This window comes from Zootermopsis nevadensis, unplaced genomic scaffold (assembly GCF_977971745.1).
Source record: "Zootermopsis nevadensis isolate Lab colony 2312 unplaced genomic scaffold, Znev_1.0 Znev_ptg000027l, whole genome shotgun sequence".
NCBI lineage: Eukaryota > Metazoa > Arthropoda > Insecta > Blattodea > Termopsidae > Zootermopsis > Zootermopsis nevadensis.
The window spans coordinates 5,558,699-5,573,298 of NW_028259159.1; the positions used below are offsets into that span (position 1 = coordinate 5,558,699).

The 14,600-nt window shown below is 39.7% G+C and overlaps 2 protein-coding genes and 1 non-coding gene across 6 annotated transcripts in view; all 3 read right to left on the minus strand.

Annotated features, from left to right (window-relative positions):
• Positions 1 to 268: 268 nt before the first annotated feature.
• tum (Rac GTPase activating protein tumbleweed) lies at positions 269 to 9,796 on the minus strand. Its single transcript, XM_022084114.2, has 12 exons — positions 9,638 to 9,796; positions 9,257 to 9,407; positions 7,159 to 7,361; positions 6,718 to 6,907; positions 5,422 to 5,585; positions 5,039 to 5,231; positions 4,701 to 4,893; positions 4,013 to 4,289; positions 3,280 to 3,530; positions 2,079 to 2,211; positions 1,638 to 1,804; positions 269 to 1,455 (listed from the first exon to the last, which is right to left on the minus strand). Exons 2-12 carry the CDS (start codon positions 9,339 to 9,341, stop codon positions 1,392 to 1,394), a joined length of 1,920 nt encoding a protein of 639 aa, XP_021939806.2. The 5' UTR covers positions 9,342 to 9,407; positions 9,638 to 9,796; the 3' UTR covers positions 269 to 1,391.
• On the minus strand, positions 6,241 to 6,541 carry LOC147872482 (small nucleolar RNA U85). Its single transcript, XR_015537325.1, has one exon. It is a non-coding gene; the product is annotated as a small nucleolar RNA U85 (small nucleolar RNA).
• A 2,062-nt stretch (positions 9,797 to 11,858) lies between the features above and the next one.
• The window catches only part of LOC110839677 (uncharacterized), a 63,087-nt gene continuing 60,345 nt past the window's right edge, over positions 11,859 to 14,600 (minus strand). For 3 of the 4 annotated variants that reach the window (XM_087356702.1, XM_087356701.1, XM_087356700.1), the window contains 2 exons: positions 14,494 to 14,558; positions 11,859 to 14,206 (listed from right to left, as the gene is read on the minus strand). In XM_087356702.1, the coding sequence (XP_087212828.1) occupies positions 12,400 to 14,206; positions 14,494 to 14,558 (1,872 nt within the window). In that variant the 3' untranslated portion in view covers positions 11,859 to 12,399. Of the gene's footprint in view, positions 14,207 to 14,390; positions 14,559 to 14,600 lie in introns of all 4 variants that reach the window. The other variant, XM_087356703.1, reaches the window with a different exon arrangement.

The window sequence follows — 14,600 nt, forward strand, 5'->3', positions numbered from 1 at the left end:
TATGATTGCCTCTTCCCAAAAATAACCTGATATAAAATAACAGTAACCTCAAATGTTCTCACAGCGTCGTTAGATAATTCAATCAAGGCTTACTGGCATTCACGCATTAAAAGAAAAATACATTAATGACAAGAAGATAATAAGGGCAGGCTATAAACAGATCGGACTTCATTCAGGCTGGAATAAGAGGAAGTCTGGATAGATCGTACTGGATTTCACAAACATGAAAATAATATCATGTGACCTATCCTTATCAAGGCCTCAAATCTACTTCAGACAATATTTTGTAATATTTCCCAGAATGCAATTCTTATAATAAGCAAAGAATATAAAAAGAATACATTTTTGTAACACATCACATCACATCACAAAATATTTAAATGCCACACAAAATATCAACGCCTACTGCGCGCACATTACACTGTTCACTGCATCGCAAGAAACAGCGTTCATGCCAATGGTTCTTTTCCAAACCAACCAAAAATGCATTTAGAGATTAATATCCGTCTATTCCAAGTTTCCGTATTACACGTAAGACGAATCGAGTAAAGGTCTGACTTATATCAGAATCAAATCATCAGATTCAGACTCTAATATAATCATAATAAAAGTAACCCATAAAAATATTAAATTACAAATGGATACCTCTGGAAGGGGGGGGGGGTACGTATACATGAAAGGATAATATTAAAATGGGTCTTAAAGATATTAGGTGTGAAGTTGCTGACTGAATTCATGTGGTTCAACATATGATCCCACGGAAAGTACCGTCAGAGCAATGACGGACCTTCGGGTTGCGAAGAAGCTCGGAATTTTTTTAATCAGCCAAGCGATTACAAGTGCCTCGAGGATTCTGCTACATGGAGTCGGTTCAACAGAATTATGCAGAATCTATTCAGAGTTGCACTTTTTAAGACATTCAGACGTAAAGAAGAAAATTTCCAACGCACAGTAAAACAGCTGATTTTATATCTGTAGAGGCCTAATTAATTCACACTTACATATTTTAAACTGCACAGGATTACCATATGTTGAACGGCGCAATTTAGTGTCAGCAGTGTTGAACACTAACCTTCACTAACAAATAGTTACCTTGTTCGAGCTGTGACGCATTCTACAGCAAGATTTCTTCTTGCTCGCTATATTCAATTACGCTCTGATCAAAATCTTCACCCAAGAAGATCGCTACAACTTTGTCTACAACCAAAATATGCAAAAATTTCAAACTTCAGTGAAGATATGTTAGAACACAGTAAACAAAAGATAAGTATAAACTTAAATAATAATACGATCGTTTAAAGCGGCAACACTACGAATGTTAACTGATGGCATAAAACCCAACACCTGATTCATACTTGTGCAAAACACGGCAAATATTCATTAGCATACTCTTAATGTATTTCTTTGGTCATCGGTGGAGTACCAAAGAATTTCATTCCTCGGCTCCTAAATGATCTGAAAATAAAAAGTAAGATGGAAGTGAATTAGAACCATTCATCAATTACGAAATTATAAAAATACATAATTACAAATTTAAGTTGTCGCTAAATGTTGTTTGTAAGTCAAACACAATGTTGCCAAAACAGTAAAAATTCATCTTCACGGTGACGGGTTCGTTCCACCGCCATGGACCTTACTTGGAAGCCGGAGTGAAGACGCTCCTTGAAGCGCTGCCCACGGGCGTGCGCAGACACTGTGTTGGCGTCAGGTAGATTTCGGAAGGCGGATTTGTAGGCAGTCCAGAGTCCACATTTACAAAGTTGGCCCAGTAATCACTCGGAATGTTCATGAGGTGTTCGACGACCTGCTCAGAAATTAATGTTTACTCCACATTTCAGTCAGAACGCTGACTAACCAATTCCATGCGAGACGCTGATAGGATGCTCAAATAGTCAAGAAATGCCTAATATTTTATGGTACCAGATGAATCCGGTTCAAACAGAACATGAAGGTTCCTTCCGTTCATAACGCACATCGGACACACAAAAAGATACATACGGTGATGCGTGCAGACAAAGTTAAACGTGCGCCTAAAAATCTGAACAGCACCGAGTTAACAAAGCATAACAATTACTTACCGCCGCCTGTTTTTTAGTTTCATTTAACATGGTGAGAGGTTCAGGATCCATGCTAGAGTACCCTACAATAGTTGGACCAAATATTTTTGCGAGGCTAGACACTGGCATTTTGCAATCGGGACATAATGCCACCCTATGAAAACAAAAATACATACAAAATTTATGTAATGGCACTTTCATGAAATAAAAACTATCCTTTATGTGGATACTGCTTGCTCGTTAACTAATTTATAATAGTTTATGAAAGACTCTCGGGCTGCAAGCCGCATCACATGGTGAATGAACCATTTCTTCCACCAACGTTTCGAGAGCCGTCTCTGCTCTCGTCCTCGGGGCAGCCGTGAAACGAATTTATAACAAGTTGTCTGGTTTCTATTGCCATTTCCACACTTTCTTTTTTGTTGTCAAAAGTGTTTCAGTTGGTTGTAATAATGTGTTGTTTTTTTTAACGTGAGATCACGGACACTGCCAGACACTTCGTATTCAATTATTTAAAGTGAAATGGAGAACATCAACAGAGGCCTCACACTGGTGCCAAGTTGCAAAAATGCATAACAGCCAAAGTTCTGTCTCTTGGCACAAAATCTGTCATTTGACCACTGTCATGTTTGAATCCCACTTTAATGACCATGACCACATGAAGAGCGCACAGTATACACATAATTATATAGTTTGTAAATTATATCCCAATTGTTTAAGCTACAAATGGACCAAATATCTTACAATCCAATCATACTAGATACTGTGAACGACCCGTTCTTCAAGTGCCTGAACACTGCGGGTCCCAACTTTTCGTTGGCTTGATCTACAAGATGTACAGACGTTCGATAGGACTCCTTGGACGAGGGATCGGCCTGTCGCAAGGCCTCTACCTGTACACAGGACAACACAACACAGAAAAACATCCATCGCTTGAGTGGTATTTGAACCCACGGTCCCAGCGACCGCGCGGCCACTGCGGACCCACAATCCAATCATACTCTGTATTAGTATTATTATACACACATAGCCCATTAATTGCGAAACAGGTCAAAGAGCAACATGTCCGGCAAACATAACTGTTGGCCAATGCTATTTCAAGACGGACAATGACCAGAGATTGGAATAATTGTCGTATCACGACTCCAGTATACTCCGTCAATTCCCCAGTTATAATTTTTGTATATTTACTGTCTTGCCGCAGTAAATAAATTGAACTTACCTTTGCAAATGCATAATAAGGAAAGCAAGAGTGTCTCTGTTTGGTTGGGGTAGCTCCGATATCGCCTGGTACATAGCAGCCCTCGCATCTTCCGGATCGGGGTTCTCGGTAGCTCTCACGAAATCGTGCCATAACGTGCGTGTCACGAGAGGCTCGAGTAATGATCGGAAGAAATCTTTGATAGCGCCGCACATCACGTTGATTTCCATCTTTGACAAGTTCGGAACTCCCTTACCACGAAGAAATTTCTCCTGAGCAAACAAATATCTTACTCTGGAGACTGAATAACTGATTCTAAAATACTTTTAAGAGCTGACAAAAACAGAACTTCTTTGGTGACAGGCCACGTATAAACCAAGTTGACATCCAATGTTACAGAGACTGCTTTTGTCTCAATCGTCAGAACTGAGATGAGAGACTCGTTCAAAAGTATGATGATGGGGTAACCTCCAAAGGGCATAACATCCACCAATCCAATATAATTAAAATTCATCCAGCAGTTCTCAAGTTAAAACACGCGGACACACACAATCAGCTCTACACACATTCACGTTATGAAAATAGTACAAAGCACAAACAATCCTTTGACCCTTTGCATCATTAATTCAAGTTTACTAAGGTTATCCTAAATTTATTCACACTTCAGACTCTCAACATTTTTTAATTACAACTGTACACACAATTTGTTTTTGTTTGTTTTTCCCCCCCTCCATTTGCAATGCATTCAACATACCTTTAGCCCCTTAACATCTTTCTCTGCCCCCGGCACCCTGTAGATGCCGACTTCGTTAAGACCACGACGCTCAACCTCATTGACGCAATGCACAATGATGGACGGCACCATGGGAGCCGTATGAGGAGTGTAATCGGCGATGGTGCCCATCACACCTCCGCGACGAGTCGGGGTATTGCCCACCGGCACACATGGCAGAGGCACCTGTTCTTTGCATTCTGGGTGACATGACGCTCTACAGTCTCGACATTTCAATGACACTTTACCAAATTTCATCCTGAAATAATGTGCATACAAATCTGTGCTACAGAACGCTTCGGCGAAAATTTATCATAACACTCTGGAAAAGAAAACAAATTAGGAATGTTTCAAAATAAAGTTCAGAGCAGAATAACTTGACCGAAGAGAGATAAAGTGACAAACGAGAACAGAAAACTGAGTAATGAAGATTCAGAATTATTTATCTTCAACTGGCACTGGTACTGTTACAGCGCCTAAATAGAAATCTGATTGGCCGGTGGACGTGAGAAATACCGACACCGCAAGATACGGCTCACTTCAGCTATGGATTTACTTCCACGTACAATTGTACAGCCTGTAAAGCAAAATCAGGTTACAGATAACTCCCAAAACATGTCACAAAGACTTAACGCTACGCTATTAAGTTTTGTACTACATTTTGACACACCTTTTACCACATGGACCACAATTTTCTGGATAGATGACAGTCTTGGTGCAGAATTCGTGCGTACGACTGTTAAGCTTGTTGTTCAATCCGAGAGCGAGCACTCCGCCGATGTTAGAGCTCATATGTGTATTTCTGGGTGTCAGAGGGTCCAACCGATTTCGGCACCAGCCGGATTCATCCGATTCAGACGAGTCTGTAACAATTTTTTTTCCCAACAGCTATAATGAAATGAACTCAAATACCCCATAATCTACGTCTTTCACTAAGAATGAGATACCAGGTCTGGCACCTGTAAAATCGACCTTTTAAAAACAGTTTACAAAATTAATTTTGCATACCTGTACTTCTTTGAGGAGCAGACGGTTGCAATGGCGTACACGGAGTGCCGCTATTATGGACTCCGACCTTCCAGGGTTTACCGGTTGGAACTGCCTCCAACTTGGCTGATGCCTTAATCGGTCCACCTTCCTTTCCTACCATCAAAGTGGTTGTTGCCACTACTGTCTTTGTATTCATTGCCACTGCATCCAGCTACGAGCAGGGAAGTACATGCTAACGATGTTCGATACAGGGGTTTTTACAAAAGGAAACCTTTAATGTTTTATCAAATGTTGAATTACTGTGTCACAGATCAATGATATTTAATAAACGTTGGATAAACCAGAGTACAGCATTTACAGTATTCATCCTTGTACCCTCCCCGAGCAAAGAAATAAAATACCTCGATCGTTTTCTCTGCACCAGAACGCCGCCTCTTGGCGCTTGTTGCTTCATCGCCTGCTGTGAGAGAGGGCCTGTGTTTTTTCCAAGGTTTTCCAGATCGTGTCAGGGTGGTATCCAAATCATCTTCAGATCGTGAGTAGCTTAAGTCTGACAACAAAGACCCTGAAACACAGCGAAACCTTTTGCATTCATTATTTCCTGGCACCAAATATTCCAAAACGTGAATATACAACACATTTTAGATCACACAGAGGAATCCCATTAGATTCCGCTAAGAGAGGGTTTACAAATATACAGCTTCAAGGTCATATCTGGCCTTCAAGGGCAGGGCACAAAAAAAAACTAAGAAAACAGAATCGTAAATTTACCCACTTCAAATAACCCAGAACAAAAGCCACCTTTTACATTTTCTGTAATAAATGAGCACTGAATAATATAGAAATTGTAACAAAAAGTGAACTTAGAAACTTGCTTATATACTCCAGTTATGTAAACATAAGCCATACCTAAATTTTCAGGAAAAAAAAACAATTTATAAGCCACGTCAATAATTTCCATTAAACACCAGTCAGACTAAAAAATATAAGTTGTGAATACGATGAACGCAGCAATAGCAACCGTGCACTACTCATTAACAAAGTAGCGCACACGTGTAACATAAATATGTCACATAACCTCAACCACAACTACATAAATATATGATATATGTAATGTGCAACGTTCATTCCATAGATGTATGCACTTGTGTTAAAACACGGTCCTTTACACTTCATTATAAGCAGGTTTCACACACGTGGAATCTCTTTACACGTAAAACAGCCATCAGATTACTAAAGAATAATCATATTTAGCAGGAGAGCTAGAACATGCTCCTACAGCCAGATCCAAATTAAACTCCATTATGTTCAACCCAAGCAGTAGCAAATCAATAACCTCATTTGATTCCTATAAAAGATTACTGCTCAACGTTGGCTCCACTGTCCCTGCGGCCTTACAGTGAGAGCCTAGAAGGGCAGCAATCACCAAGATTACACAGGGCTGGATATGGGGCTGTAGGCTGAGTCTAGCATGTTCAGCATCAACCCTGCCAAAATTCATTCCCACATTTCATCATTGGCTTATCAATCACATGACAAAATCAGCGTATCACCACACCCGACACAGCAAAACAATTAAATTAAAAACAACCTGCCACACGTAACACATAAAGGCATCGCTAAAAAGTGCATTTGAATAAACTGTTCGAAAGCATGAAAATACATTGAATTTTTCATAAAGACTTTCAGCCACTTGCCTGTTGAATCCATTGCCTCATTTATTGTGTTTAATCTTGGAAATTTATCTTGAAATCCCCCAATTTCATCACATCCAGCAATACTGTTGCTAGTCACGTTCAAAAATCCTAATTTCTCTTTTGTTTCATCATTTATTTTTCCGCCGCCTTCAACAAAAACAAGATCTCTCACAAGACTTAACTTCTTTTCCTGTAAAAAAAAACAACAGATGTTTCATTTGTAGGTGACTTAATGCTCTGATCAACAAACCTGTTAACAGGACCAAGCACAGTCATTACCAAAATGTTCTACATCTAACAGTAGTCACCATAATTTCAATAAATTCATCACATGCACAAGTATGCCGAGGGTGGACGTGTTCACTGGAGTGCGTTAATATGGAGACACACAAGAAGACAGGCAGGAGACATACAGCATGCAAAGTTTTTAAGTTTCATCACCAGAGCAGCACTATTTCCCTCAGCTTCAAGGCGTCTCTTCTTCTCCTTATCGATCAGCCGTCGAGCATGATTCAGTTTTGCTTCTAAGATCACATTGTCTTGATTTACTTTCTCCAGTTCCCCCTGGAGTCTGCGTGATTCCAGGACAGCGGCCAACCATTTCTTCCGACATTCTTCTTGATTCAGGGCAAATTGGAGAAATTCTTTAAAAATAAAAACCACATTTAATTGGTACTGAAAAATTTAATGTGGTGTTTCTCAATTTTCACAATTCTTCCCTCAACGTAATTCACGATAAGCACATCCCAAGAAACCTCTCTAATGTGTACAATTGAGACGACCTTCCTAACATCTGCCAGCTTGACAGACATGACCACAACCACTTCTGAGGTAGATATGTACGTATGGTCAGGGGTCTGCTTACTCCAAATAAGATATTAAAACAACGGCTTGCTCAAGGAACCCACAGCTTAACATGGGTATCAAAACACACTAAGGGCTTGACATTTCACACATCCACATTACATTACCATGGGTAAGAGATGAGGAATACACACAGAAAAATCCATAAGGAACATGGTCCTAAGTCTCAAGCACATTTTACTTCACCAAGTCTCACACCCAAAATATCATAAAGGTGAGATTCACTATATGTAATTTGAATAACAAACCTACAAAAAACAACACCCAGAAAAATTTTATCACTTAATGTACAATTTTAATTTAATCCTGCAAAACACTGCTACCTAACAACAACTTTCAACCAAGAATTCATTGCAATGAAAGATGCGCTCTTAAATTTATATGTACATTTTCATACTCACTTGCCAACAAGGACTGATTATAAGTTCAATCTGCATAATATAAGACCTGAAGTGTTCACTGCGACTAAACTCAATAAAATCTCCTCAGGCAATCAGCCATGTCAAATGGTTACAGGAAGAGACCAATGTTTCTCGTTTTTTTTTTATATAAGCAGAGTAGAGTAGAGTTTATTTACATTCCATAGATCCTTCTTAGGACTCAACCAAAGGATGTAGAACATGCCATTTCATACAATATACATACACTTCACAACTTTCAACACAAGTACAAGAATGTATTTCACATATCAATGTACATAAATTTCAGATTCTGCAATACAAGTATGAAAAATAATTTTACAAATTAATATACATAAACCTCAGAATTTTAAATATAAATACAAAACTTGCTTTACATATACGTATATTATGGATATAAAGCTTAAACATTTTCAGCAGAGATGAAATCATCTACAGAATAGAAGGAGTGAGTAAAGAGGTAATCTTTCAATGCAGGCTTGAATATCTTTATATCATAATTTAGACTTTTGATTGTTGGTGGAAGATTATTAAATAACTTGATACCTGTATAATACACTCCTTTCTGATATTTAGTAAAGTTAGCATTTGGCACATAGAGATCATGTTTACGTCTTGTATTTAAATTATGTACATCTGTATTTCTTTTAAATTTATCCATGTTTCACACCACAAATGATAGCAAGCAGAGTATAAATTCACTTGCAAGTGGAAGTATATTAAATTTACCAAATAATTTTCTACAAGATACCCTGCTTTTGACACCGGCCATTATTCTAATTATTTTCTTTTGCATGTAAAAAACTTTTTTACTGTCTGTTGAATTTCCCCAAAAGATTAATCCATGTGACACTACAGAGTGAAAGTAAGCAAAGTAAACTAGCTTTAAAGTATCTATTGTCATGAGTGGTACGACTGTTCTCATGGCAAACCATGCAGAGCTTAATTTGGGAATAATATATTCAATGTGTTTCTTCCAATTTAAGGTATTGTCAACTTGTAAGCCAAGGAATTTGTTTGTTTCAACTTCCACAATTAATTTTTCTTCAAAACCTATATTTAACCTAGGATATGTCTTGTGCTTAGTAACAAATTTTATGAAGTTTGTTTTTTCAAAATTTAGTGCCAACTATTCACAAGGGTGAATTTTTTGATTAAGTGGGGAAAAGATATCCACATTAACCATTACCAAATATGGTAAATGTAAGTTAGTTTTTACATGCACGTCAATATTTCACTCAAAGGCATTCACTCACCAGGTTCACAACTGCCTCCTGCCAATATTGTTGAACATCTTATTAAATCGTCATATGCCGCCAATAATGAGAGTGACATGTTCATGGTTTAACATACAACCTCAAATGTTTATTTTGTACACCACTTCCAAGACTGTTTGCTAAAGAAAATCTACAAGAGAAACGTATTGTCAGTTGGACCTTTCTTACTGAAATTAAACACATACACACACTTAACAAAATTTACAAAAATTAAAAATTCAATTCACTCTTAATAAACTGCCATACAATTTAGAAACCGCCATTAACATGAGGCACAAAAATAAATATTAATGCACTAAAAGACAAAATACAACGCTTACGTTACAAGTTTTTATTTCATGAGTTGTTTTAATAACATACCGCAAATCAACTTGCAAATGAAGACTCCCAAAAACATTCAAATTTCCAAGCACGTAACAAACCGTAAACCAAACGTTCACATTCAATTGCTCCAGCATTCGCTATGAAGCCAACTTTAAAATGAACCAATAGGAACGTCACCATCCCCACTTCTTCGTCAACCACAGGTTGGACAACATTACTTTCAAAATAAAGACAGCAGAACATCGGAGAAGGGAATTTTCAATTCATAGACTCGCCAGTACCAACATTACCTTGATCAATATACCTTAGATTAAACTGCAGACGAATTTTCTCCGCTTAACAAAAATCATAACATTAAACAGTTAACAGTGATAACAATAACTATGTATCAACAAACTTTATGCACTCCATTCATACTGTACAAAGGTTCAGAATGTAACACTGCAATTTTTTTAAATTCATTCTGGCATGCAGTGTTGTGGATTTGGAACATTCAACCCTTATAAGGATTCAATAATACATAATTAATTTGTTTACTTCCCCGATGTAAAATTAGCTATTGTGTTCAAAAGCAGATATCGGTAGCAAAGTTTGAATAAAAGGCCTCCCTCTGTATCAATTTATTTTATATATATATAAGTGGCTTATTTAATGAGAGAGGGGAAAAACACGAAAATTTGTCAGCATAACCAATTCCCGAGCCAACATTTCGACTCTGACTTCCCAAAAACTAAGCAGTAATGGTTGTAACTCAGTCATGACCTTCCTTCCTTCCTTCCTTCCTCCTGAACCACAACGACACGACTACAGATATAAAACACCAGGGGGGATGTTCAAGCCAATAAAAGTTACCGCGCAAATAGCTGAGGGTGTTGGTTAGGGTAGTGACACGCAGTAAACTGGCATCCACGCGCAATGGCGAAATCCTGTCCTAGATGAGAAAATAAAGTGGTAGATCTAGAAAAAGATGGTCAAAACAAACTCTTTAGATGACTTTCTTTACGGGATGTTGCACTGTGCAGTCTGACAGACATAAACGACCTTTCAGAGAAGTCTACAGCCTCTAACAGGGTTATGATGATGATGTAGGCAGGAACGTCCTCCGAAACGTCGGTCAACATCTACCAGACTAGACGGTGCAACATCTCAGAAGATAGTAATTTTGTTCCTGTCTCCTTGAGAACATGAAATTTCACCCAGAACAAAATTCGAAGTCAGAGCAGTCTCCCTTTGCAATTCAGTATTCACAGACTATTTTACTTTGGAAGCAAAATATCTCGAGCCTCGGCTCCGCCATGGTATGAATGGACGGGGATATATTTCTATGTTTGCCCCTTTCACAGGGACCCTGGATGGCAACATTGTGTGTATTTGTAAAGGTCATCGAAGCTTGGATCTATCTTGCGTCAAGTTTACCATTCGACACAACACAAATTCAAGAAATACAATCTGAAAAGCGTCTTAGAATAAAGCACGGTGGTCTAGCGGTTAGAACGCTGGCCTTGTAATCCTGGGGTCTCGGGTTCGATTCCCGGCGGTGCCCGAATTTATAACTTGTGTTGGGCAAGGCCGTGGTCTAGGCAACACGGAGTTTTCCTCCGTGGCATCCCAACAATTACTCCATTCACACACAGAAGAAGGCAATGGCAAACCACTTCTGGATCATCTGCCAACAACGTATATGAACAGGTCCCAGTCCGAGAAAAGGATGGAAGGATCCTGTTCATATGGACCTGTCGTCACACAGAACACTAAATAAACAAAATAAATAAATCTGATGACAATGACCACATCCGCCATTATATTTGGGCTGGTGCAGGTGATTGGTGCGAGGGAGGATAACGCTGTCCTCTTCCAAGCAGTGAATTATTTTATGCGCAGGTGTAGACAGAAGCCACGCCAATCAAGATGAGGAACTGGATAGCACCCTCAACTTATCGTAAATTGTCTCATGAACTGAAGGCGGGACTTGACACCTGGTGATCAGAATATCTCAGCAACCAGTGGGGAACCCTGTGAGACATCTTCCGTTGGATGAAGAGAGGGTGTGGGAGGGAAGGGTTGACGGGCGGGGAGTTGCGTCGTGAGGAATTCTACTCTAATGCAGTGAGGGTGGAGTTTTGCGTGGAACAAAATGGGCTCAAACACCGCTTTGTCTGTTCACAGTAGCCCATCACTAGATGATGACCTGTGACACTTGAATCCGGTCCACATCCTCACACCATACACAATTTGAAACCTAAGTTTCAACATGAACTCAACTGATAATGCTCTTTATTAACATTTATTCTCTATGACTTCAGCCTCCTCCGAAAATCTTCAGAGAATACATAATAAAGTTCTAAAGAGTTAATACAGGGTGTCCGAATTAAAACCCAAGTCCAACTACTACACACAAAACGACGAAATAAAGTTCAGTTGTCCTGCTACTAAAGCCATTCGTATAAAGCAGTGTTAAACAAGAGTCACACACATTGGAATGAACGCATGGGTGGGCCTTTTTACGTGCAACCGTGCGGAGTGCCAATTAAAACTGCCTTGGCCATCCGACTCAACAGATTTTCGTTAAATTTTACATTTGAGTGCTTTCATTACATTTTTAAACATATTTTCAGTTTGTTCAAAATATGAAATGAATAGCGGGGCACGTTGCACGTAGCCTTACGTGCATTTTTGACCTTCAAAGTAATTGGGTGGGTGATTCTCACAAATCCAAATGTCAAACTGAAAACGTGCCACAACAGACGAGGTAGGCGAACATTTCATAAATCGTTATAACGCTGTCAGATATACAAGAATTATAACTTTATGAATTTCTTGTGGTAGAGGAGTTCGCCTATGAACAGAAGGAGACTCAGACTGTGTCCAAATAAAAGAATATAGAACGCAACGCTCAGATGACCCAGAGTAAAGATAAAATACTCGCCAAATACGTTCTCCGGATCGGGGACGTCTTTGTTTTTAGACCTTCTATCTCTGTCCATCTTCACGATCATTCCAGACTCGGTGATGGATAAGATGATCCGGTTTATGAATTCAAGTAGAAAGCTTCCTTTCGGAAAGTAAAAACTTATGAAGATAAAAAATGTGTCGTCGTCATTGAGAGGGCAAATGAAACTGTGGTCATTGATAAAATTCGTGTAATCCTGTACCAGCCACTCTTCAGAAAGAGTGGCATAATTTCCAGTCTCACGGATTCTATCAATGCACATAATCTCTGGCGAACAATCTTCCCTTTTTGAAAGTAGTTCTTTATGCCTCCAGTCCGATGACTCGTCATAATGTATATCAAAGTCATTCCTGTATCCAAATGCCATGCCCGATTCAAGAATTTCTTCCAACGTCGTCAACTGCTTCTGGTAACCTGGATCTACCAAGAAGCTCGTAAAGAAAGTCTGAAAAACTGTACTCATGGCGAAGCAATACCAGACGAAGCCAAGGAACGTGAACTTCAGCGTGAATTTTCTCGGCATCTCTGTGACACTAACCCCTACCATGACAGCCCAGTTATTGAACAAGGAACTTGAGAAAGACGTGTAGGAGGGGACTTCGTCGACTCTCTTTGCCAGCCACCAGGAAGCTACCGTGACCAGGAGAAATACGATTACCATGGCACTCCACACAGAGACTGAGAATATGTTTGAAATCCGCTGGAGCCGCGAGAAAGGCTTGAGGCAAGGTACAAACCAATTGAACTTGACGACATAATACGGGAAAGAATAGTCTGCAAATCGGGCTGCTTCTTCCAGAAGTGGAAGGCCCGCGAACGACATATCGGAATTGCCCATTGCCGCGTCCGTAATACTCGTTTCGACTTTATAACGGATAGACGCGTTTAGTGGAATTTCGCTTACGTAGTTGCATGTGATATTTAATCTCCGAAATTGTTCTTTGACGAACAAGTCCTCAGCCTGATCCCTGAAACCGGTTGACATTTTAAAAGGGCAGCCATGAAAGTTAGAAGGGAACTTGTACGGGAATAAAGTTACATCCCTGACAAAGCCGCCTTCCTCTTCCATGACCCACCGATTTATTAGAACTACATCTTTGACGTCATCACAGTCTTCATGCGATGTGTATGGGAACCAGGTGTACAGGTATATCACTGTGCCATTATGAACCAACACCACCAGGTTCAGAATCCTGGCTGCGTCCCACAGTACCTGAACAATAGAAAGTGCCATCTGTTCAGGCATCAGCACTTCAGCAGTGACCACGACCAAGAACCGCCCTCGACTATCCCATGATTCAGCGTCCGACAGTTCTTCAACTCGAAGTACCAAGTCTTCAGCCTTCCGCGTGAACAAAATGTAACTTCTTATCTTCTCGTCATTTATGGTAGGTGGCAGCACAGTGATATTACTTTGCTGTAACACGCTAAGAGGCCATAGTTCGAACCCGTGCATGGTCTGAATCACGGTGTTCGCTAAGTCGTCGTCACCTACAAGGCTGGAGATGAGGATGGTTCTGCCCAGCTCGTAGTGTTGACGCACGATGGTGACCACGCAAGATACCAAGTGTCTCTCTTCTGACAGGTGTATGACGTCCTCGGTCAAATGCGCTTCGAGGATCGCTATTACGGACACCAGTAATACAGCCCTCATACTGCAAAAAAAAAAAAATTATTAGCGTAATGTGCCGTCTGGCCTGATACAAGTTTTCGACGTTTCAGGAGGCGACTGCTGCCTCAATCATCAGGCGCTCATATTCCTGACGATGTGAGCAGTAAGCACCTCTACCATTTCCAGCACTAAAACCATATTCATGCTTACAGAAATGCTTTACTTACCCGTCAACTCCACTAAATTGTTACAAGCAATGCTTGGTCAGTAAATAATTCAACCTGGTCGAGTCAGTCCTCTTGAAGTTTGTCATATCTGACAGAAACATACCTGCATATATATGTTTCTGGCTTGATCCATTTTCTGTTCTGTTTCGCGTTCTCTCTGACTGGTTTCTGAAGAAGGAAAAAAAGTAATGATCTCTTAATTATACGTCA